General features: G+C 44.9%; 1 protein-coding gene across 1 annotated transcript in view; it reads right to left on the bottom strand.

Moving 5' to 3' along the window:
* Positions 1-25,679, bottom strand: part of Adam12 (ADAM metallopeptidase domain 12) — a 312,140-nt gene that overhangs the window by 64,555 nt on the left and 221,906 nt on the right. The window contains exons 7-10 of the mRNA XM_057779001.1: positions 13,651-13,716; positions 12,241-12,312; positions 5,793-5,962; positions 2,857-2,941 (exon numbers count right to left, since the gene is read on the bottom strand). Of these exons, the coding sequence (XP_057634984.1) occupies positions 2,857-2,941; positions 5,793-5,962; positions 12,241-12,312; positions 13,651-13,716 (393 nt within the window). The remainder of the gene's footprint in view (positions 1-2,856; positions 2,942-5,792; positions 5,963-12,240; positions 12,313-13,650; positions 13,717-25,679) is intronic.

The raw sequence follows: 25,679 nt of genomic DNA, 5'->3' as shown, positions 1-25,679 counted from the left end.
AGCGGATGGAGTCTCGAAAAAGGTGTTCAGACCCCTGGATAAATGAGTACCTTGTTTGAAGTTTGGTTTGCGTTACCCAGAAAAGCGATAGCAGGTTTTCCAAAACATATCCAGAAGAGAGTATGATAATGTGTTTTAGAAAAAAACTCTTATTTCTAGTCTTCATGGGGACTCTGGGTAAAGGTGTGTCTCTGTAGTGCTGATGTGTTCACTGGTGCCACTACCAGGAGGAGGGCTTTCTCACTGGTCTGTTTTCTGAGACACAAAGACGTGTCTAGGAAGCAAGCTGTTCTCAGACCAGATGAAACCCCTGACAGATTGCTTCATTTCTATCTCACAGTTTCCTGTTGTAGGAAGCGTCATAGACACATATCAGGCAATAATCCTTAATAGCGTGCCCTGGTGGAGAGCACGGTGCTTCTGGAACATGTGGAGGGCAGGACTTAGTTAGCACACGTGTTGGCACAAAATTCCAGGAACTCGTTCCTCAAGCGTACTCAGCGGCTGGTTTTTCTGTTCTGTGGAACGTCACAGCTTTATTTCGAATTGTTTAAGCTATTTTACATCATGCTTAAGTGATTGTATGACTCTATCTTAACGATCACTGGTAATCCCTTTAGAATGGCTTACAATGAGGAAAAACACATCTCATGCGTGTCTGATGGCATGTCCAAATCCAGAGGGCTTTTTGTCGCTGTTGTCTATGTTAGTTAGATACAAAGATGCGACTTTAGATTACTAAACGCAACAGTTGACTGTATCTTGAAAAAATGGAGAAAGGGTCTTGGAAGTCATATTTTTAGGTCTATAAGAGTTCCTCTCTTTCTGTAAACTACTTACTTTCTGTACATTTGGAGGTCATTGGGTATGGGGATGGTCACAGCTAATATGCATGAATCTAACTTCAGGATGCGGGGTAATGGAAAGCTAGCGTAGATGTTTTAGGTCTGGGCAGGATGTGGATTCTGTTGCCTACAGAAGTTAAAGCGACTGCACAATGGTATCCACACCCTATCTGATATTTCTCTGTGGGCTAAAAAGGGTGTGCGTAACGACGATATTATCTGCCATTCTATTGGTGGAGCCATTTTTTAAATTATTTTTAATTATGTGTGTACTTGACGGTGTCTGTGTGTGGGTTTGTCCATGTGAGTGTAGTAGCCACGGAGCCCAGGAAAGGGTACTGGGTCCTTTGGAGCTGGAGTTACAGGCGGTCAGGAGCTGCCTGACTCGAGTCCTGGAAACCGAAGCTAGGTCCTCTGGAAGTGCTGCGCGGTGAACTCTTTATTGCCGAGTTATTTCTTCAGTCCCCTTGCTCTAACTTTGGTCATGACTTGATTCTCACGGCACGATACCCAAGCTGCATCTATTCTCATCCTTCTTTCACCTATTTAGGATGAATGGTTTTTCTGTATGATTGTAAAGAGGGAATCTTGGTACTTGCTTCCAAAGAAATAGTGGAAGGGATATGAGCTGGCAGGTCCTTTACTCTGTCATGTGGGACATGGGATGCTTGAGGCCCATGCAGGGCAGGACCCACTTTGCTTATGAAGAATTCCATTTTGGCTCCTAAATGTATTTGTGCCAGTTTTAAGTGGCAAAGTCAGTAGCAACTAACCATGGAACCATGAAACTGAAAATTACTCCCTCTTAAAACTTTACAGTCTGTTCTAGGAAAACATAGCTGCGATCTGACTCGAAATTAACCTGGCACCAGCAAAACCCAAACTTTCCAGTGACTTCCATGGTGGAGATCACCGGCAGGGCTTCCATGTTCAAAGGAAACCTGAGAGGGAATGGTTCAAGCCAGCAATCCAGCGAGTGGGTGCAGGCCCTCCACATAGGCTACCCACGCAGTGCACGCTTGCATAAATGACCTACCACTGCTCCCAGACGGGAGGAAAAATGTTTATGTACCGTCACTAGGAAGATTAGATTAGGCAGTATGCAGAGAAAATAACACTCAGCAGAATGTAACTGTTTCCACCCTTTGCTACAATTGAGCACTCACAGACAGCTCTATATGAGGGGTGGGGACACAGTCACGGCTTCTTGGGAGGGCAACAGTGTATTTGTTTAATAGAGATGGAAGGACAAGGCTCTGAGGAAACTACCTGTCTGAGAGACAGTACCACGGTGAGCACTAGATTCTCAAGGGACCATCTGGTATGAGAATCCCTTCTAGAACTTTCAGGGGGGCTAGCGTGGGAGGGAGCCTCCCGTTGGGCAGACGATCTAAGTTCCTTCCATCAGACTCATAAGAAATCTCAAACATGCTTCTCGCTGTATTTCCTTTTACAAACATATATAGCCCCATACATGACAAAGTTATCCCCGTAAAGCAATAAACCTAGGCCTCTGCCTTCCAAGAATAAGTTATGATAAAGACAAATTGTACTCTGGCCAGAAGGTATGGAAAGCATTTGCAATGGTACATAGTGAAAAACCTCAAACTTCTGACTGCTGGGCACAGAGGCAGAACCATCAAAAAATCACTAGAGCGGCAACATTTGGTGAGACCACAGTCTACCCCAAAAAAACTGAGCATGAAGGGCAACCCCCATGCCCTGACTCATCCCGATGGCAGGAAACATTCCTGGATTGAGATACTTGGACCAATAGTCCCACTTGAGATATTTCTCACAGAAGGAGCTACTGTCCTTCGCCTGCCTTCCCTGCGTACCATCTGTGTCCCCAAGTGTGGGAAAAGAAATCATAAAATATGGGTGGAGTAAGAGCAGAGGTAAATTCAGACAGCATCACTGGACAAGAACTAATTTCAAGAGGTCCGACAAGAGTAGGGATTTCCTGGGGGCATTAAACAGGGAAGGCATTTCCGGGGCCTCTTTGGCTTACCATGACGACTCCCCCAGACTGCTCTGCGGTGCACATGCTCATGATGGGTGCCATGCCGATGGTGGTTCCTTGGAAATAAACCCCACTGAAAAACACAAGGAAGGTCAGTCTTTAACCCCATGCATTAGGGATGCGTTTCTCAACGTTTCAAATGCTGCTAGGCAGGCCGGCCATTGAATGTTCACTGATACAGGCAGCCCCAGGAGGGGTATTTACTGACTTGGGACTTTTATTTTTTTGCATTACACTTTACTTTTCCAGTTGCAAGATGGTCCCATAATTCTTGTTGAGTTCCGCTGTCCAGGCTCAGACAGTGGTCAGGCATGACTTTGTATTTGTAAGTTGCGGCCTGCCTGCTTCCTGATGGGCTGTAGGGAGCTGTTCCTTTGAAACAATGCCTGCTGATAGAAAGGCCGAGAAGTCACCGGGGATCACTGTGTGCTAAAGGAAACAGGAGACAGCTTGGGAGATTTTCTGGTGGAGCCGGAGTTCGCTTCCCTGTGTAACTCATCATCGTTAGACACGGAATTCTTCAAAGTGTTCTGCCAATAAGGCTTTTGAGACTGAAATCGGCAGAAAAGTGATCGCTCCTCTAGAGCCAGTGGACAGCAAGTAATCACCCACAAAGCCTTGGCACCAGAGAGGAAGTTTCTGGAAGGGAACTTCGTGGCTTCAACGTAGGTGTTCTCCTATCTAGAATCTCAACCTGATCATGAATCTAATCAAACCAAAAGACTGCTTCAGGCAAGTGTATTAATCCCAGGTTCATGCATTAAAACCTTAACACTGTATTTGTCGGACTCCCAGAAAGTAATCAAGTGTCTTAGTCGTGTTATGTTGGCTGTATACCAGCATAGACAATGCAGTTAGAGTTTGAAAAGTCAGATATGAGGCTGGAGAGATGACTCAATGGTTAAGAGTTGGCTGCTCTTCCAAAGGACCTGGATTCCATTCCCAGAACCCAGAAAACAGCTCACAACTGTCAGTAACTCCAGTCCTAGGGGATCTAGCTTCCTCTTTTGGCCTCTGTGGGCACCAGGCACATACGGTACACAGACCTACATGCAGGCAAGCACTCATATGTGAGATAAAATAAAATAAAAATTAAATTTAGATATTTTCACAGTGACTAATTGGATAGAGGTAGCAAGTATATAAGTACCATTGTTCCTTCTCTGTTTCTGTTTTTTCTTCTTTAGTTTACTCTTTTCTTTTTTCTTTATTTTCTCCTTTTATCCATCATCTCTCTATCTATTGCACTAGAGCCATTCCTTGTTATCTATGGGGATTAGATTATAATCCTCCGAGGGTGCAATAACTCATAGATACTCAATTTCTTGCATAAAATGGCATTGTGTTTGCTAAAGAACCTATGCAGCCATACAATTTAATCTCTTGAATATTTGTCCTTAATGCAATGTAAATGCTCTGTTAGCCATTATACTGAATTATTCAGGGAGGACCGGGATAAAGGTCTGTACATGCTTAATAAAAGTAGAACCTTTTCTCGGAACATTTCTGGTTTGAGGTTGCCTGAATCCACAGGTGTGGAACCCTCAGATGTAAAGGGCCAACTACACACCCAAACTCACAGCCATTGTATTTACAGCTGCTCATATATGCAGACCATATGAATGGTTACAACTGTACATTCAAGAAAATAAGCAGGTCAAAGGAGATGTTAATTTATTTCCAGATGTTTAGGTTGGACAGATTCCTTTAGAGAAAAACAAAACAAAACAAAAAGAAAACTTTCCAACTCAAAGTATATGAGATGGACTTTTAACAGAGCAGGATTGGTCCGCACATAAAATGGGAAGCAACCAAACACATCCACAGGGGTGCCGCTGAAATGGCTGGATGAACAATCGGAGGACACTGGTTGGGAGTGGATGGAGGCATTTCCTAAAGTGAACACAGAGCAGAACCAACTCATCCCTCCTCACGACTGGCCAGCAAGCTAGATCCGACTGACCAAAGAACAGAAACCACTGTGTGTGAAGATTCCACTCAAGTTACACAAGAACAAAAGAAAAATAGCATGCCATTTCTCAAGGTATCTGCTTCCTACGGATTCAGGCTAATGTAGGGACAGTCTCTCCTTTTTAATGTGAAGGTGTCTGGGGCCACTCACCATGCACAGCTGGACAGTCGCCCCATCCCACTTCATTTCACATCTCTGTATTAGTTGTTACTCTAGAGCTTTCTATTCTTCTGTTCTCTCTCAGCAGAGAGAGGCATTTATTACTGCCCACTGTTCTGTTCAAATCACCTAGCTGGGTTCTAGCAGGTGCCATGTGGATACTGATTGGAGGAAGAACACAAGGCCTGGATGATACTCTCTGACCTGGAAAGCCAGAGAGAACTTCACTCCCAGAGGAGGAGGGCCCTTGTGTTTCTCCCCATGCCTGACAATCTTCACACATATGCCTTGCTCTCAGATCATGTAAAAACAGATTTTTCTCCATTAATGATACATTGCTCTTTGAGGCAATCTTATTAAGACTAAGACCAGTCTTTGCCGGGCAGTTGTGGCACATGCCTTTAATGCCAGGACTTGAGAGGCAGAGTTTGAGGCCAGCCTGGTCTACAGAGCAAGTTCCAGGACAGGCTCCAAAGCTACACAAAGAAATCCTGCCTCAAAAAACCAAAAATAATAATAAAAAAGACTAAGGCCAGAAAAATCAGCACAGAGGACATTGTTCAGTCATGAAAAACCAAACCGAACCAGAAACGAGAGTCCCATAGAAGGACAGGAGACTTCCCAAATGGGTCTGTGATGCCTATAAGTGGGGATATATGCTTGACCCCCGATGCAGACTAGGAAGCCCTTGGAGGAGCCAGTATCCTGTGTAGACAGATGTTGCTCTGGGCACCCACGGAAAGTATATGCAGATGGTACTGCACCTTTAGTAGAGGAAGACAGCACCTCTCACCTGATAAGCTGGGCGTTGTCGTGGGATTTGCGAGGTAGAAGCTTTATCTTCCTCCAGTCCAGAAATTCGTGGAGACTGGTGAATGGGTCCTGGCTTATAGAGCATTTGTCGATGTCGTTCCACACTTCCACCCCGACCAGCACGATCCGGATGTTCAAGGGTCTGTAAAACTAGGAAAACGGGCATCCTTGGAGGACCACATCATCAGAAACTCAGAAAGGAGACTGGAGCCAATTTCACTGAAGTTCATTTCTGTAAGCCAGGAAGACCCCTCTCTGAGCACCTCTGTTACCATGGCAGCAATAGTCTTAGTGCCTGATGCACAGTGATGGAACGCTAATGGAACTCTCTAACGCTGACCACTTCGATGCTGAAGTCATCAGCCATTCCTCCCATCTGCTCAGATGGGTGTGGGAGGGAGGGTGCCTTTCAAGGGACTTGCTCCGACTTAAATGTGGGTGTGTGTTAGCACTGAATATGCTGGCAGTTAATATCTACTGCAAGGAAGAAGCAAGGACTGGATGTGAGGATCATTCAGTCACTTCTGACAAGGATAAGAGTTGTACTCACTTTGAGTACAGTATTTGGCCTATGAGGTACTGAATCCGAATTTCTCAGCCAAGATTCAGCTTTGGCTGACACCCTCACAGTCTGTCACCTACCATGTTAGGAAGTTTGATGCCTTTCAGAAAAACAGAAGCATAGACAAAACCTTCTTCAGTAACTTTATGAGCACATCTTTCTCACCATACCAAGAAGCTATCTCAGCGCTGGTGAGGTCTTCTCAGGGGAGCTTGAGACAGCTTCGAGCAGACTCATTGTGAGTCTTCTCCTCAGTCCCTATGTGTAAGCAATAATGACTCTACCAAAGCCCCCAGTCCATAGGAGAACAGGGGGAGGCAACTCTTCTATTTACCAAAGCATGGCTTGTCTCTCCAGAAGGGCTGTGTGAGTGGCTACATCAGTCCACCTGAGGGTTGATGCCGAGGTTCTTCTAGGCCCATAGTTCAGGACACAAAGCAACTGTAGAGCTAACAACTGTTATTGTTCCCATTTATAGTCAAGACGATGAGGTTGGGAGGAGCTCTGTAAAAATCACCCATGTGACAGCACACTGACAGGGAGGTGACTCTGTGGTCACTAGTCACCTTGGTGCCTATTAATCTTTTGATGCCAGTGACACACAAGTCCACACGCAACAAGAAAGTCCCCACCTTCCGAGGCCCCGAATACACAAGGAGAAAGGCTTTGGAGCCAACTCCAGAGGAAGCAGATCCTTAAAGTATCTAGGAACATCTGGCCAGCAAGGAACAGGGATTCCAGCAGCTCTGCGGTTGAGAGCTAAGCATCCTTTCAACGTGGTGTGCTGAAGGAAGGGTAAGGAGCACCCTGATGTTGAGACTCTGACCCCGGATTCTCAACCCCACATGAGGCAGCTCATCCTTTCCCTCACTGGTCCCCAGAGTCACATGGTGAGCACCGGGTCAACAGCAGAAACCACAGCTGGGGCACAAATTATGTCACAGTAAGTTACATGGATTGCAGCGGCCCAAGTTGGGGTTACATAGATAACCATATGGAATCAGTACATTAATGAGACAATTACATAAGCAAAATGGTGTCCAGGGGTATGCTTTTAATCAAGCTGCATGTGACTTGTGCCTGTTGGCAAACTTCCAGCCCAGGTTACCCAGGAAAGACAGTCCCGAGATTATTCTGAATGATGTCTGCTCATACCAGGGGCACCCCTCAAGATGACATTCCAAACTGTGTCACATACAAAGGTCACAGTAATCAGAAAACACATATTCAGTGTTGACGTCTATGCCAGTTTCTAAGAGATTTCCTTAGGGCCAGATGTCCTGCATGGTCTTCAGGTTTATCCTCTGAGAGATGGACACTGTATGCCTCCCAGAAGCGCTGGGTGGAAGCAGGAACAAGGTCTGCCCAGCCTAACCTACCATCTCTCTCGGCGAGAAGTCAGCATACCAAGCAGGGAGGTTTTCATACCAATGGGGAGGTTGCGTTTCTCTGTGAGACCCTCCCAAACCACACCCTAGCCCAGATTTCAGACTTAGTGGAATGTCACCTCTTCTCTGAAGTTGGTACCGTCGGTTAGATTCCATGGGTGCTACGCCTACCACAAGCCATTATTCACTGTCCCTCCCCTACCTCCTCGGAATGTTCTTCCTTGGTTTGCCGACAGGCCATCTTGGTTCTTGTCAGTGAAGTGTAATGAGCATAGGTACAGCCCTGGCTTGATGCCAAGGTGCTTCCTATGCCCAGGCTTACTCCACAAAGGGATCCCATGTTAGGAATTGTCACTGCTCCCATTTTAGAGTCAAGACACTGTGGCTTGGAGGGGCCAGGTAAATTATTCAAGATGATGACTGCGTGGTTTGAGTGGCACACAGACAGACTGACTCTGATGTCAGGATCTGGACCATTAAAACTGCCACCCACATGTAAATACCTTGACTGCAGACTTCGAGAAAAGCTCATGGGCTTATGTAGGACAAAGAGAGCTTGGCAGCTGCCTGCCTGGCTCAGACATCCCAGAACGTATGTAGACATAGACAGAGGCACTGATGAATGATTCTCCTGTTTACACAACAGCTACAAATGTTTGCTACCAGTAATTGCTGTGGGCAAGAGCATGGCACAAGCGGAGAAAACAGATTAGGATGGCCTTGCCCTGCCTCCGCTGTTCAGAGTCACCACAGGCTGTAGGCACTGCACACGCTACCATGAATCCAGTTAACTGATCTGGTATCCCGCTGAGCAATAGCATCAACAGGAAGTCCAAGGAATGCTTTGTTGGACAGGCCAAAGCTTTCCGGAAGGAGTGGATAAGAAATGAGGGAGGTAGAATTCCCTAGGGTACTAAGAGAGCTTGCCTTCTTCAGGCAACTGGCTTAGGAGGAAGAGAAGAGGGAGGTCATATGAATGAAGAAGGTTGAAGAAATCCAGAATTTCTCAGAGGATGGCTACTGAGGCTTGGAGTTGAAGTCACAGCTTAAGAAAGTTGGGTTGGACTGATGGTTGATGGCTTCAAGATGTAAAACCTTCAGTCCCTGGATGCTCTCTTTGCTACTCCTGTTGCAGAGTAACCTGGATCCAGGAACAATGCTTCATAGTTTTTTCTAGAAGCATGGCCATCAGACACACACATTCTGTTCCTGTCATCTGGGATTTTCTGACCCCTTTTAGAACCTCACCTTTGTCTCTGAGTCACTTCTCCTTCTGGGGTTTTCTCTTTCTCCAAGCCAGCACAGCTAAATAGTTATTAACTTAGAATGCCCAACCGAGCCAAGATGTCAGCAAATGAGGAAGTAACCACTGGGGCAGTCAATGAGTTTTGGGCTGAGACTCTCCCACGAGCATAGTTACAAAACTGAAACTGGGAAGTCTGATGTTGCCTGGAGTCATTGGCCAACTGCTGTGGTGGCTACAGAGTTGCCCAAGGAGCTTGAGTTTTTACTCTAGGGTCTCTAGGAGCTGTTGAGAGGTGGGCAGGAATACCAGGGCTAAACATATCTGTGTTCTCAGTGAATTGGCTCTGCCATTCCTCTGTCCAGTCTGGCACACTTGACTGAGCCCACCAGGGCTTCTAGACGCATACTGTTAATGACCAGTACAGGCCATTAACAAACCCCCAATTGCTCATTTTCAGTTTTGTGAACCGAAGCAAGATAGAATCTAAACTAATATGTAAAGAGAGATAAAGGCAGAGGACCAGATGCACTTAAAATGGGGTTTCAGCCATTTCTAGTCAGATGTTAATGTAAGCCATTGTTTCCTTTGACTTCTGAGGCCCCGGATGAACTTTTTCACTCCTTAGGGGAGCAGGAGGACTTTCAGAGGACAGAGGGTTAAAGTGATGGCTTGGCCAAGCCTTTCACTTTCTGTCTCCTAGTTTAAGGAGAACTCTGCACAGATCTGTGCCAAGCGCCATCTCAGACCAGATTAGGAAGGCTGAGATTTAGGAAGCAGTATTTGAAAGAGTAGTCCCACGAACAAACCAAATGCTAATGCCCCAGCCCGATTGTGATCCTGCTTTTCTTTTTTGGTCAGGTCTCAGGTAGCTGGTGCTAGGCTCCAACTTGCTGTGTAGATGAGGGTGACCTTGAACTCCTGATCTCCTGCTTCTGCCTTCCAAGGACTAGAATCACAGGCCAGCTTCACCACCCCCAGTTTATGCGGTGCCAGGGATGGGACTTTGCTTCACACACAGACGGTGAGAGCTCAGCTTTAATTCCTGTGCTCTGCTTGACATATTCCCCAGGATCCACACTTCTCCCTCCTTTCCCAAAGAACTGGCCCCCTAACCAGGATTCTCCTTCATCTCTTGACTTTCGGATACACAGGGATGTGTGAGGAGTTACCACTGAAACATTTTAAAGCCACGTGTTGCTCCAGAAGTCAGCCAGCCTCAGGGTTTGATAAAGAGGAGTCTGGAGAAAGAACCGGGACCTTGAGCCATCTAAATCCCAATTCATCAGCTCCCACCTTAGCTGTGTGTGCCGTGTTCACTCACGAACACAATCATGCATGTATACATGGGCATGACCATGCATGACCATGCATGTGTGCATGCACAAACAAATGTATACATCTGCATGTTCCCATGCTCTGTAACCACAAGGAGCCACTCACTGTCTTATAAGGGTCAGGAACAGACCAAGCCTTTCTCTACTGAGTGTACCCCCTCACCTACTTTCTACCTCGCGAGATCACTGTCCCGACTGCAATGACCTTTGTCCCTATCCCCCGTGGAAGTGAGTGGCTCTCATCTGTAACTCCAGAGACCTCTGCACACAGTATCATGGCAGGGATGTCACTTGGGTGCAGGATGAAGGGATTTTATATGTCTACCCACTATGGGTTGGCTGTGACGGCAAACAGAGGGATTACATCTGACAGATGCACAGAACTCAGGACCCTGTGGACTGCAAGAAGTTGGAGAAGGAAGAAGAATTTATGCAAAGACTTTTGCCTTCTTCTTTCTGGAAAGGTTGAAAATTCAAACTGGAAATGAAAGAGGCAGCAAGGAGCCCCTTCCAAGCGGCTGTGTGCAGAGGGTGGCTATGTCGGAGAAGCCTGGCTGTGAGAGGCTCGGCTTCATCCAGGCCCGCCTTTCCACAAGGCTGTCATAGGCAGGAGATGTGTGACTACTGAGAAGCTCAGCTGTGTCTCCACTTCAGCCTTCTCCCCACTGGTGGCATCTACAGTGTAGTCCTGTACCAGGTAAATCCCTGGATTGGGGCCCTGGAGCTGCCAGCCACATAGATTGTGACACTCTCTAGAGGACGTTGGAAAATACTCATCTCTACCAGCAAAGAAGAAGTCAGAGAATCTTTGGGAGCCCCCACCCCCAGTACTGATATGTAAGCCACTGAGAGAAGCCCTGTTCTAGATGAGAGCCACTAACCCCCAACGGTCCAGATTCTGTCCTGCAGAAGTGCCACCGGGAGAAAGGTGTGGTAGAAGGCAGAACCCCCATTTCCTGGACAGCAGGTGGTAGAAGGAACCAGATTCCCAGGGACTCTTTCCTCAGAAATCGTCTAATGAAGATGGAGACGTCCTTGTTCTCAGTGAGGGATTTCCAACAGCGGTTGTTCCAAGAGGAAGCGGTCTCTAAAATGATTCCCATTGATCATTGAGATGTGATTGGATCCTGAAGACTCTGACCTAATCAAATGATTCCTGCCTGCTGGAGCAATACTAGGGCGCTGTTACTGGGAGATGGGACCTAGTTGAAGGACAGGGGTGCGTCCTGAAAAGATACACTTGGGGGCCTCTCCTTGCCCCCCTCTGCTCCCTGACCACCATGAGCTGAGCAACCCTGTTCCACCACGCCCTCTCTGCCATGATGGCCCAGAGCCTTGGAGTCAGCAGACCTCAGCCTGAAACCCCCAAAGCCGCAGGGGTTCCCTCCTCCGCTGCTTTGCTTACAGGTATCTGTCACACCGATGAAGAATAAAATGGTGACTGAGCTGGACATTGGCTTCTGGGTTCTGATGGTGGAGCCTGCAGGGTCCACCCTCTTGTCTACATTGGTGCATCATGACCTTCACACTGAAGAACCCAGAAGAGGCCCAGCTACCAAATCCTCAGGGGCTCAGTGCACCCACTCTTGTGGGATTTTATCTGATGTACTGTTCAGAATTCTTGTAGGCTAGAACCTTTCCTGACAAGACTAGCTCCTAGAGGAAACTGAGTCCCCAAGGCATCCATAGTCTCAGACCAGCTTGGGCTGGAGTCTCCTAAAAGTTACCCAGGTCCTGGAAAGCATCTGCTTAGAGGACCGGACACTCAGACATCAGAACAGGATGCAGAGATAGATTCTGGTCTCTGCTCAATTAGAGGAAGATCACTTAATTCTCCCAACCTCGTTTCCAAACATTGACACAATTTGAGGAATTTAATTACTTGTTAAGGGACTTACCTTGTCAACGTGATTAGCGATTTCTATTAACCGCTGCTTGACTTTTTCCAGATCTTTTCCTTGCCTCTGAAACTTAACAAATTGAAATGCCAGCATTAATAATGATAAGAATATCAGTCAGGGGGTTGGAGAGATGGCTCAGCTGTAAAGAGCACTGGCTGCTCTTCAGAGGCCCAGGGTTCAATTCCCAGCACCCATATGGCAGCTCACAATTGTCTGTAGCTCCAGTTCCAGGGGATCTGGGACCCTCACACAGACATGTAGGCAAAACATCAATGCAGTAAAATAAAAATAAATCATAAAAGAGTATATATATCCACACACACACACACACACACACACACCCCAATCAGGATTCCTCCTCCCAGATCCTGAGATGTGAAGTCCTGGGCTTTGGTGACACCCTGTACTCTGGCAGGGGGGATGGGGGAGAGATCCACATTTATAGTGTAGGAGCTCACATCACGCCAGACAGTTTCCCAGCTAGGGAGTCCCTGTAATTCCTACAATGCGCGTGCATGTGCTCAAGCCAAAGACTTCATGCGTTAACTTTTGCAGCTCCTCCAGCCTCATAAATGATGGAGGCAGGGCCATGTTTTGGCAAAGAGAAAATGGACAACGGGAAGGCTGTCCAAGGCCACTTTTCACATCATCAGCTGGATTTTAACTTCCTGAGAAATTTCCTTTAGATTTGTTTTTAAACATTAAATATGAGAAGCAAGAAAAGCTCATAACAACATGTCCAAGATGGAGAATGGAAAAAAAGTTAACAAATTCCCCATTCTCTCCTCTAAGCTGACCTTCCAGAATGGGATGAGATTTCTGAGAAATTGTAAAGCTGGTTTCATTGATGTATGTTGAATGAGTTTAGGAGAAAAATGCCACCAATTTATACTACGTTAACGGGATGGTAAGAAACCATAGGGAAGATAATCTGAGGAAAATTGATTCAAAATGAAATGGAAGAAAAAAATCAACGGTACAAAGCATATCACAAGAAGGAAGGATTTCTCTACCATGTCTGTAGAGCATTCATGCATGCATTCATTCATTCATTCATTCATTCATTCATTCATTCAGGTTAAGATACATCTAACTTTCCCCAAAATGTCAGAGTGCAATTGAAAGCCACCTATAACTCCCCCTAGATATTTCCCCTTACTTAGAGAGCTTAGCTACAGAGAAACACTGCATTTTTGGGGGGGTGGTATGCTTTGCAATTATTTTAATTACACTAGATAGATGTTAAATAGTTTGCGCTTCCCCAGATTGGAAAAGTGCAATTTTGACGCTCGTCCCCAAGGTTTTTAAGAACACACTGACCATGGAGGGAAAGCGAGTCCTAACTGGTTAAGCGCCTCCTGTACTTCCTTTGGAAGCCAATTGTGCTGAGAAGTTTCACAGCCTTACCTCTCGGTTGTCTGCAACAATAACCAGCTCCACGTACTTGGTCATTTTAAGGGTCTCTCGTTTATGCTGCCGAAAGAAAGCGAGAGTTCAGTTTGCCTTAATACTTCTCCGGGGCTTCCAGCACATCGCTCATGTCTCTCAGACAATAAAAATAAAAACAGACAAGACAACAACGATATTCGGAGGAGAGAGTCTTCCTCCCGTGGGCTTTGTGGCTGTGTACCATCATCCAGAAACTGACTCCCAGCCCCAGTGATCTCTTTGTGAAGCCACAACCGGGGTGATCTGGTTTCCTCTTTCATGTGGGAAACCTTAAAAAGGAGTTTAACATTCTCGCTGAATCATTGATTGTGGGTTCCAAAGAAGTCAAGGTCATCTTTAAACAAAACGAACACCTAACCAACTCCAAAGAACATTCTAGCACTAGAGCCAGCCAAAGGCGTGTTGTTGCAGACTGAAATGGAAGTAAGGAAGAAAACACAAACTGAGGACCAGCTGGATATGGTAAATATAGGTCAACGAGCAGAGACTACAGAAACAAGCATAATCAATAGAATACAAGAGATAGAAGAAAGAATCTCAGATTCTGAAGACAACATAGAGAAAATAAACGGACTGATCAAAGAAAACACCAAAACCAACAAATTCTCATCACAAAACATTCAGGAAATATGGGACACAATAAAAAGACCAAACCTAAGAATAATAGGGATAGAAGAAGGAGAAGAGGCACAGCTCAAAGGTCCAGAAAACATTTTTAACAAAATTATGGAAGAAAACTTCCCCAACATAAAGAAAGATATTCCTTTGAATATTCAAGAAGCATACAGAACACCAAACAGACTGGATCAAAAAAAAAAAAAAACGTCCCCTCGCCATATAATAATCAAAACACAAAATATACAGATTAAAGAAAGAATATTAAGAGCTGCAAAGGAAAAAGGCCAAGTAACTTATAAAGGTAAACCGATCAGACTTACACCTGACTTCTCTATGGAAACCATGAAAGCCAGAAGGTCCTGGATAGAGGTACTACAGAAACTAAGAGACCATGGATGCAAACCCAAACTACTATACCCAGCCAAGCTATCGTTCACTATCAATGGAGAAAACAAGACATTCCAGGATAAGAACAAATTTAAACAATACGTTGCCACAAATCCAGCCCTACAGAAAGTAATAGAAGGAAAATCACAACCCAAGGAATCCAACATTGCCAACACTGCCTACAATAACCCAGGCATTTAGCGACCCTTCAACAGCACAACTCAAAGAAGGGAGACACACAAACTCTTCTACCAAAAGCAGTAAGAATAACCGGAGTTAACAACCACTGGTCATTAATATCACTTAATATTAATGGTCTCAATTCACCAATAAAAAGGCACAGGCTAAGAGATTGGATACGAAAACAGGATCCAACAGTCTGCTGTTTGCAAGAAACTCATCTCAACCACAAAGACAGGCATCTACTCAGAGTAAAGGGTTGGGAAAAGGTTTTTCAAGCAAATGGTTCTAAGAAAAAAGCAGGTGTGGCCATACTAATTTCTAACAAAACTGACTTCAAACTAAAATCAATCAGAAGAGATCGACAAGGACACTTTATACTCATATCAGGAACGATTCAGCAGGATGAAGTCTCAATCCTGAATATCTATGCCCCTAATATAAAAGCACCCACTTATGTAAAAGAAATATTGCTAAAACTCAAGACAGACATCAAATCACACACACTAGTAGTAGGAGACTTCAACACACCTCTCTCACCAATGGACAGGTCAATCAGACAGAAAACTAATAGAGAATTAAGAGAATTGTTGGAGGTAATGAATCAAATGGACTTAACAGACATCTATAGAACACTCCACCCAAATAGGAAAGAATACACCTTTTCTCTGCAGCTCATGGAACCTTCTCGAAAATTGACCACATACTTGGAAACAAAGGAAACCTCCACAGATACAAAAAAATATCAGTGTCCACCTGTGTCTTATCAGATCACCACAGATTAAAGTTAGAAGCCACCAACAATGCTACCGCCAGAAAGCTGACAAACTCATGGAAACTGAACAGTCAACTACTGAACCACACCTGGGTCAAGGAAGAAATTAAGAAAGAAATTAAAGTCTTCCTTGAATTTAATGAAAACAAAGAGACAACATACTCAAACCTATGGGACACGATGAAAGCAGTGCTAAGAGGAAAGTTCATAGCACTAAGTGCCCACTTAAAGAAAACGGAGAAAGCATACATTGGGGACTTAACAGCACACCTGAAAGCTCTAGAAAAAAAAGAAGCAGACGCGCCCAGGAGGAGTAGAAGACTGGAAATAATCAAACTGAGGGCAGAAATCAACAAAATAGAAACACAGAAAACAGTCCAAAGAATCAATGAAACAAAAAGTTGGTTCTTGGAGAAAATCAACAAGATTGACAAACCCCTATCCAAACTAATTAAACGACAGAGAGAGAACACGCAAATAAATAAGATCAGAAATGAAAAGGGGGACATAACCACAGACACAGAGGAAATTCAGAGAATCATTAGATCTTACTACAAAAGCCTGTATGCCACAAAACTGGGAAACGCAAAAGAAATGGACACTTTTTTAGATAAGTACCATATACCAAACCTAAACCAAGACCAGGTGAACGATCTAAATAGACCTGTTAGTCGCGAAGAATTAGAAACAGTTATCAAAAATCTCCCTTCCAAAAAAAGCCCAGGGCCAGATGGTTTCAATGCAGAATTCTACCAGAACTTCCAAGAAGAGCTAATACCTATACTTCTTAATGTATTTCACAATATAGAAACAGAAGAGTCATTGCCAAATTCCTTTTATGAAGCTACAGTTACCCTGATACCAAAACCACACAAAGACCCAACCAAGAAAGAGAATTACAGGCCTATCTCACTCATGAACATCGACACAAAAATTCTCAATAAAATACTGGCAAACCGAATCCAAAAACACATTAGAAAAGTTATCCATTATGATCAAGTAGGCTTCATTCCAGAGATGCAGGGCTGGTTCAACATACGCAAATCTATCAATGTAATCAACCATATAAATAAACTGAAAGAAAAAAAACCATATGATCATTTCATTAGATGCTGAAAAAGCATTCGACAAAATTCAACACTCCTTTATGATAAAGGTCTTGGAGAGATTAGGGATACAAGGGTCATACCTAAATATAATAAAAGCTATTTACAGCAAGCCGACAGCTAACATTAAATTAAATGGAGAAAAACTCAAAGCCATCCCACTAAAATCAGGAACACGACAAGGATGTCCACTCTCTCCATACCTCTTCAATATAGTGCTTGAAGTTCTAGCAATAGCAATAAGACAACATAAGGGGATCAAGGGGATTCATATTGGAAAGGAAGAAGTTAAGCTTTCATTATTTGCAGATGATATGATAGTATACATAAGCGACCCCAAAAACTCTACCAAAGAACTCCTACAGCTGATAAACACCTTTGGTAATGTGGCAGGATACAAAATCAACTCCAAAAAGTCAGTTGCCTTCCTATACACTAAGGATAAGGAAGCAGAGAGGGAAATCAGAGAAGCATCAACTTTCACAATAGCCACAAATAGCATAAAATATCTTGGGGTAACTCTGACCAAGGAAGTGAAAGATCTATTTGGCAAGAACTTTAAGTCTTTGAAGAAAGAAATTGAAGAGGACACCAGAAAATGGAAGGACCTCCCTTGGTCTTGGATTGGGAGGATCAACATAGTAAAAATGGCAATTCTACCAAAAGCAATCTATAGATTCAACGCAATCCCCATCAAAATCCCATCAAAATTCTTCACAGATCTGGAGAAGACAATAATCAACTTTATATGGAAAAACAAAAAACCCAGGATAGCCAAAACAATCTTATACAATAAAGGATCGTCTGGAGGCATTACCATCCCTGACTTCAAACTCTATTACAGAGCTACAGTACTGAAAACTGCTTGGTACTGGCATAAAAACAGAGAAGTCGACCAATGGAATAGAATAGAAGACCCTGACTTTAGCCCACAAACCTATGAACACCTGATTTTCGATAAAGGAGCTAAAAGTATACAATGGAAAAAAGAGAGCATCTTCAACAAATTGTGCTGGCAAAACTGGAAGTCAATCTGTAGAAGAATGAAAATAGATCCATATCTATCACCATGCACAAAACTCAAGTCCAAATGGATTAAAGACCTCAGTATCAGTCCAAACACACTGAACCTGATAGAAGAGAAAGTGGGAAGTACTCTACAACACATGGGCACAGGAGAACACTTCCTACGTATAACCCCAGCAGCACAAACACTAAGGACATCATTGAATAAATGGGACCTCCTGAGACTGAGAAGCTTCTGTAAAGCAAAGGACACTGTCACTAAGACAGAAAGGCAACCCACTGACTGGGAGAAGATCTTCACCAACCCCACAACTGACAAAGGTCTGATATCCAAAATATACAAAGAACTCAAGAAATTAGACCGTAAAAGGTTAATCAATCCAATTATAAAATGGGGCACTGAGCTGAACAGAGACTTTTCAACAGAAGAAGTTCAAATGGCCAAAAGTCACTTAAGATCGTGCTCAACTTCCTTAGCAATCAGGGAAATGCAAATCAAGACAACATTAAGATACCATCTTACACCGGTCAGAATGGCTAAAATCAAAAACACCAATGATAGCCTCTGCTGGAGAGGTTGTGGAGAAAGGGGCACTCTCATCCATTGCTGGTGGGAATGCAAACTTGTGCAACCACTTTGGAAAGCAGTGTGGCGATTTCTCAGGAAAGTCGGGTTCAACCTACCTCTCGACCCAGCAATACCACTATTGGGAATATACCCAAGAGATGCCCAAACATACAACAAAAGTATATGCTCAACTATGTTCATAGCAGCATTGTTTGTAATAGCCAGAACCTGGAAACAACCTAGATGTCCTTCAATGGAAGAATGGATGAAGAAAGTATGGAATATATACATATTAGAGTACTACTCAGCAGTAAAAAACAATGACTTCTTGAATTTTGCATACAAATGGACGGAAATTGAAAACACTATCCTGAGTGAGGTAAGCCAGACCCAAAAAGAGGAACATGGGATGTACTCACTCATATTTGGTTTCTAGCCATAAATAAAGGACATTGAGACTATAATTCGTGATTCTAGAGAAGCTAAATAAGAAGGTGAACCCAAAGAAAAACATATAAGCATCCCCCTGAATATTAACCTTCATCAGGCGATGAAAGAAGACAGAGACAGAGACCAACATTGGAGCACTGGACTGAAGTCTCACGATCCAAAGGAGGAGCAGAAGGAGAGTGAGCACGAGCAAGGAACTCAGGACTGCGAGGGGTGCACCCACACACTGAGGCAATGGGGATGTTCCATCGGGAACTCACCAAGGCCAACTGGCCGGGGACTGAAAAAGCATGGGACAAAACCGGTCTCGCTGAACATAATGGACAATGAGGACTACTGAGAACTGAAGAACAATGGCAATGGGTTCTTGATCCTATTGCACGTAATGGCTTTGTGGGAGCCCAGGTAGTTTGGATGCTCACCTTAATAGACCTGGATGGAGGTGGGTGGTTCTTGGACCTCCCACAGGGCAGAGAAACCTGCTTGCTCTTTGGGCTGAGGAGGAAGGAAGACTTGATTGGGGGAAGGGGAGGGAATGGGAGGTGGTGGCGGGGAAGAGGCAGAAATCTTTAATAATTAAATAAATTAATTAATAAAAAAAAAAGAATATGAAGTTTGCTGAAGACACACCGGAGTCCAGCTTGTCAGTGTTCCTTGTACTTTTACAGTCCAGGTACATCTACTCCACAATCTTAGGAGAGCAGTGGAGAATACACTTTGTAGAGAAATCTGCCATCTCCCCGGGAAAATGCCGAGTTCTTTCTGGGGAATGGATGCTCGTGGTCAATCATTTAAACATGTAGTCTGAAGCAGGGAAAGCCTGAGCTGAGGAGTAGAGAGGCAAAGGGGAGGTAGGTGAATAGAGACAAAATGCAAAGTTTTTTTGTGGCAGAGAGAGAAAGAAGAAGCAGTACTTTTAAAACTATGACATGTGAGGGTTAGGACTGGCAAGAGTAGAGTGGCTGAGAAGAATATGGAAGCTGTCAGGGTGCAGGAGAGGGACACTCAGCGGTAGAGATACACACATCCAAACAAGACGGCCTCTGAGGCAGGTTACGTTTTAATCGAGCTTCCTCCAAAAACATTCTCACTCTTCTGTAAATTGCTGGGAGGATCCCAAAGGCATTTTTTAGGGGAAATAAACCAGTTCATGGAGGGTGGTCTCCAAAATCAAACATTGAAAACAAAAAAGCAAAGCCTTCTGCTTCTGCAGTAACACACGGTTGAGGGAAGAGGAGGGTTGATCTCGTGTCTGGTCCTCCCAACCGAAATTGCTGGTTTATGACTTAAGTCTCATACAGGGCTTGAGCTGAACACTCAATGTTACAACTGCTTGTCCAGACAAAAGCAAAAGGGATGCAGGCATGCTTTGAATCAGGTTTCCAGTCACATAATCCGGAGGGAAACATCTTTCATAAAACAAATCTCCACCAGGCCAGAATCTTCCTAACAGATTTTTACAAGAAAAATGTTTGTATTATCGTGGTGTTCCCGCTTGCTGCCCAGCTGTGCTGATTCATGGATTTAGGTGTCCCCGAAGAAATCTGGAAACCTCATGGAGGAAGGGAAATAAAGTACCATGGAAGGTATAATTTCTCACGCTTTTACAGCGCTGCAAGGAGAAACTGTCAGGCTTGGTAACTGTATGTACAGGCAGGCTTCACGGTCCGAGCTGGGAGCTCAGGCCAGCCTCCCCGCCCCCCACCGTGGGCTCAAAATGAGACACTTCTGGAGAGCGCCTTAAGCTTTTTCCATACCGAGGGGCCAAAGAAATCGAAATCTCCTCACCCTTTCTCTTCCCCCACCCCTGTGACGTATGCATGCATGTGCATGTGTTTGCATGTGTGCTCTTGAAGGGGTACGTGTGTGTGCGTGCACATCCATGTATACGCATACAGGTGGAGGTTGGAGGTTGCCAGCAAGTGTCTTCCTCTAACTCTTTCTACTTTGATTTTCTGGGACGTGACCTCCCAGTGAACTGGGAGTTTCAGTTAGGTCAGTCTGCCAGGGAGTCCCTGGGACCCAGCAGTCCCCGCTCCTCTGCCGGGGCTGGGGTGGCAGGTGCTTGCTTGCTGCACCTGGCTCTGTAACATGGGTGCTGGGGGAGCTGAACAGAACAGAATGCACTTCGCTGATTGAGCCATCTCTTCAGCTCCCGGGGAATCTCTCTCCCCCCCCCCCCTTTTCTCCCTCTACAATACCCTGTTCAGCCATGAACAAATTCAGCTAATTATGCAGACAAAAACAAGGTTGTGGAAATAGAGAAATAAATTAATCTCTCATGAAAAACCCATCGGAAAAGGGCTGGTTGCTTGGGCCTTTGCACTTTTCAGACTGCAGAGGGTGAAATCTATGGCCAGCGGACATTTCCAACTGGCCTTGGACCATCATTTAGAAAACACACAATCCCAGATAATGAAAACAAACACACGAACACAATTTTCCTGTCTCTGCAGTTTTCAGAGGAATCCACATTTTCTCATGAATTCAGAGAATTGCATGCTCAGAGAGAAGTTTAACCACATTGTAATGAAAAGCCACAGGGGAGGGGCCGACTCCCAGAAGGAGAGGCTTAAATTACCTCCATGTGATCTCTACCTATCTAGGCTGTCCAGTTTTAAAAATATATATTTTAAATTTGCGATATGGGCAGCAACATTGGAAAGTGCTTGTTTGACTGAATTTTCATTCTGCAGGATTGTGAGCAAAAGCTTGTTCCTAGGCAGGAACCCGAGTCTCTGAGTTTCAGCTCCAAGGTGGGGACAGAGTTAGAGACAAGGTACCCAAGAGGAACTAATTCCGAGACCTCTGAAAGTCAATCCAGCCAAGTGCCCAGAGGCTGAGTACCCTCTGAAGAGTTTGCTGTAATGTCTGGCACAGAGAGCTTAACTCAGTCAAAGAAAGCAAGGGAAGACCAAGGTACCCATGTGTTTCCACAGCGATCCTGTTTTCTGATGGCCAGACCATCGGCAGACATTTGCTCATCTCCCAGTGTCTTCTGAGAGCTTGCTGTGTGTTACATGGTGGGTTAGGTACTGGAGATATAGGGATGGAGAAGACCAAGGCCACTCACTGCTTTTCTGAAGCAATTTGTTTCTCTGCTATTGGGATACACGGTTTGATTTTCTTCTTAGCAGATTTAATCTTTGTCTCTCTCACAAAGCTTACTGAGGTGGATATGAAAATCCCTTTCTATTCCTATTTTTTTCTCTTTTTGCTTTGAGATGTGGTCTCATGGAGTCCAGGCTGGCCTCTAACTTATTATGGACCTGAGGCTGACCTCGAACTCCTCATCTCCCTGCCTCCATCTCTAGAGTGCTGGGATCACAAGCACGCACCACCATATCCAGCTCATTTGATGCCAGGGTTAGCCCTTGAAGCCACATGTGTGGGCAGCAGGCACCTTGCAAATGGAGCAACCTCTCAAGCTTTCTGTTTCCATTCTTGTAGGCATGGCAACAGGGAGGAAAGGAGTCCAGGCAGGTGAGCCAAGTACCAAGATATGTTAGGCTGGACTTAAAAATTCCCAGAGAGAAACCCACGACACCTCTGCCTTCCAGAAGCAAATGGGGCTCTCACTATAATCTAACTTAGAGCCTTGTAAAAGTGACAAACAGCTCAGCTTTATAAGATAGCCAGCGTGACCGCCTAGATCAGATGGATTCCTGGTGCTCCCTGCAGAAAAATACAAACATCTGCAGAGAAACCAAGATAGTTAACATTGGGGGGGGGTCAGGTTGGAAAATGCAGAGAAATCGAGATAGTTAACACTGGGGGAGGGGGGCAGGTCAGGAAGATGCAGAGAAAACGAGATAGTTAACACTGGGGGAGGGGGGCAGGTCAGGAAGATGCAGAGAAAACGAGATAGTTAACATTGCTGGGGCAGGTTGGGAAGATGCTGGAGAAGAGCAATGGTGCTTGGTGCACTGCATAAACAAGATTAATTAGCTGCAGTTATATTGATTTTTTTTTAAAGTATAGAATAAAAGGCAGCAGAGTGAGGCAAGGGATGGGCATGCAACTTGAATCTCTGCTCTGCCTGTTCATCACAGCGCTCTCCAAAATGATCTTCTAGGTGCCTGCAACTCACAAGTATTCTGCTTATTGGAAACTTATTTTTTCGTACTGTCTTTATTATCTGCTCACAGTGTAGGGTAAGTTCTTGTGGGAGACCGTCACAGGAAATGTCTGAGCAAGAGTGGGAGCCGGAGTGAATGACACTGGCATCCATGCCTTTCCCTTTCATTTAAAGGTTCACTTACGTTCCCAAATTAGCAGGCTTTCTCATTTCTCTCCATGTCAATGGGACTGGAGATGATGGTGCCAATCATGGTTCCAGGGAGCTGTGTATGCTCAGAGAATTAAAATACAGTCAGCAAGCACAGAGCAAGTTTGTACTTCTAAATGGAAGGGGAGCACATGTGAGCATCATTTAAACTGTCAAGTTATAAATCATGCAATGTGGCTAACAGGCATTCAACCAGGTACTCAAAGCCAAGAGCCTGGAAAACAAAATGCAAATGTTCTACTTGTTTATGATGGGTGAGGCTTGGCTCAGTCACATCTTAGCTGGGGTCTGGACTCAAAAGCAGGCATGTTTGAAGAGTGAAATAAACACGAGAGGGACTAGAGAGGCTGTCTCTGATGCCAGCTCTTGAGTCTGTCACTCAAGAGAGGTGGGGCAGGAGCAATGCAAGAGGGACCCTTCCAGAGCTGAGATGCTATTGCTGCTGCTGGGGATATATTCTCATTCTCATTCTCTCTCTCTCTCTCTCTCTCTCTCTCTCTCTCTCTCTCTCTCTCTCTCTCTCTCTCCTCTCTCCTCTCCTCCCCTCCTCCTCTCTCCCTTCTTCTCCCTTACTCCCCCCTCTCTCTTCTACCTCCCCCTCTCTCTGTCTCTCCTCTGTCTGTCTACCCCCAAAACCTCCTTTCGTGTGCATGTGTGTGTGCGTGTGTAGGTTCATGTGCTCATATATGCAGGTATGTGGAGGACAGAAGGAAGCTTCAAGTATTCTTCCTCAGGACATCATTCATAGGTTTGTTGCTATTGGTTGGTTAGTTTTGTTTTTGTTTGTTTTGCTTTGATTGAGACAGAAATTTTCACCGAACTTGCCAAGAAGTCTAGACTGGCTGGCCAGGGAGCCCCAGAGATCCTCCTGTCTCCACCTTCCTAGAGCTGGGATTACAAAATAGCATCAGCATGTCTGGCTTTTAAAAAATGTATTAGTATAAGTTCTGGGGCTCACACTCAGGTATACGTGCATACACTTTGCTGACTGAGCTATTTTCCTGGCCTCAGTTTGTTATTTTGAAATAGGATGCCCTGAATTGGCTATGTAGTGAAAATGTCCTTGAACTCTTCATCCCTACCTCCCACACTCCAGTGCTAGGATTTCAGGGTGCATCACCACCCCTGGCATTTCTGGGTAGTTTTAAGATCCTGGAATTCAGATAGACTTCCATCCTCATTCCTTAAGCATCAATGCCAAGGTGAACAACAGCAAGTAAAGGGAGAGTTCTTTCTGTGAGGAGGCAGAAAAACTAATGCTTTGGGCATTTTACATGGACCATTTTGGGAATCATTAAAGGGGAAAGGGGATTGGATCTCATGACAGAGAATCTGCCTGGACAGGGCAAAGTCCAGAACTGGGTGACTGAGAACAGTTAAAACAGACACTCTGGCCAGGTATAAAGAGAATGCTAGGGAGGGGTAAACAAATGGAACAGAACTCTTGTTTAAACTTAGAGGATTCAGAGGGGGAGGGGGTAGGTCAGTGGTAGAACACTTGGCCCAGCGTGCATGAGGCCCGAGTAGTGCTGGAAAGCAAAAAGGAGGAAGGAAAGAAGGAAGGAAGGAAGGAAGGAAGGAAGGAAGGAAGAAAGGAAGGATAGATAGATAGATGGATGGATGGGTTAGAATACACCAAGAATCATCTTCATGGAATGTTGACATGTATATTGTTAGCTCAAAGTTAGGTGACTGTTAATCAAAGCTTGGAAAGATAAAATGTGTTGAGGGATATAAAGAACATGTCATTCTTGCTGTCCTTGCCAATAAAATGTTAGCAAAGGGGGCACCATACATTTGATTTTTAAATACTTATTCTCAAGTGAAGAATAGAAAACACATACATACTCGCCCCCACCCCCAAACAAAACAAAATAAAACAAACAAAAGAACCAGGAAAAGGTTAATACTTTCATCTCTGGTTATAACCTAGCAGTGAAAAAGACCCTTTGCTTCGGGCCAACGAAGCCCCACTGTGGTCTGTATGGCTCAGGTGAATGACCATGAGCGAGTACCATAGGGTAGAGTCATTACAGGGTATGATGGGAAATGTTGGTGAGGGGAGTCAGCTTGTAGTTAGACTCTGTAGACAACTCCGGTGCTGCAGCAAAGAGAGTCATGGCAGGAGGCTGGAAAAGGCAGGTTGCTGCACGGCCCTGGAGGGCAAGGACAAACACTGGCAGCACGGCCTAAGGATAAACAAGACTTCAGGAAAACCACTGGAGAAGACTCAGTGGCTCTCTGCATAAGCAGGTGGGTAAAGATGGTTCATTTTCTATAACCAGTTCTGAGATTCCAAACTGTGGAACAGACCATGGGCGAGAAAAGCTCAACATGGAGAACCAGAAGGGGCGGGGAGCCATGCTTGTTTTGCTGGTCACCCTGCTGTCTATGCTCATGGTGACCTTGGCAACCTCTTGACCCTGATGATTAGATTTCACTCATCACATGCTAACGAATCTGATGCTCACACCTGCAGGGAAGAGGCAGGGGTTTGAGTTTGTGACCAGGACATCCTGGTCTTCCCAGGACATCCCCTGCCTCCTGAGGGATGCGGATCTTTCCATCCACACTGCATCCAGCAGCAAG

The sequence above is a fragment of the Chionomys nivalis genome, chromosome 8, assembly GCF_950005125.1.
Source record: "Chionomys nivalis chromosome 8, mChiNiv1.1, whole genome shotgun sequence".
Classification (NCBI taxonomy): Eukaryota; Metazoa; Chordata; class Mammalia; order Rodentia; family Cricetidae; genus Chionomys; species Chionomys nivalis.
This window is presented reverse-complemented; position numbering and strand designations above follow the sequence as displayed.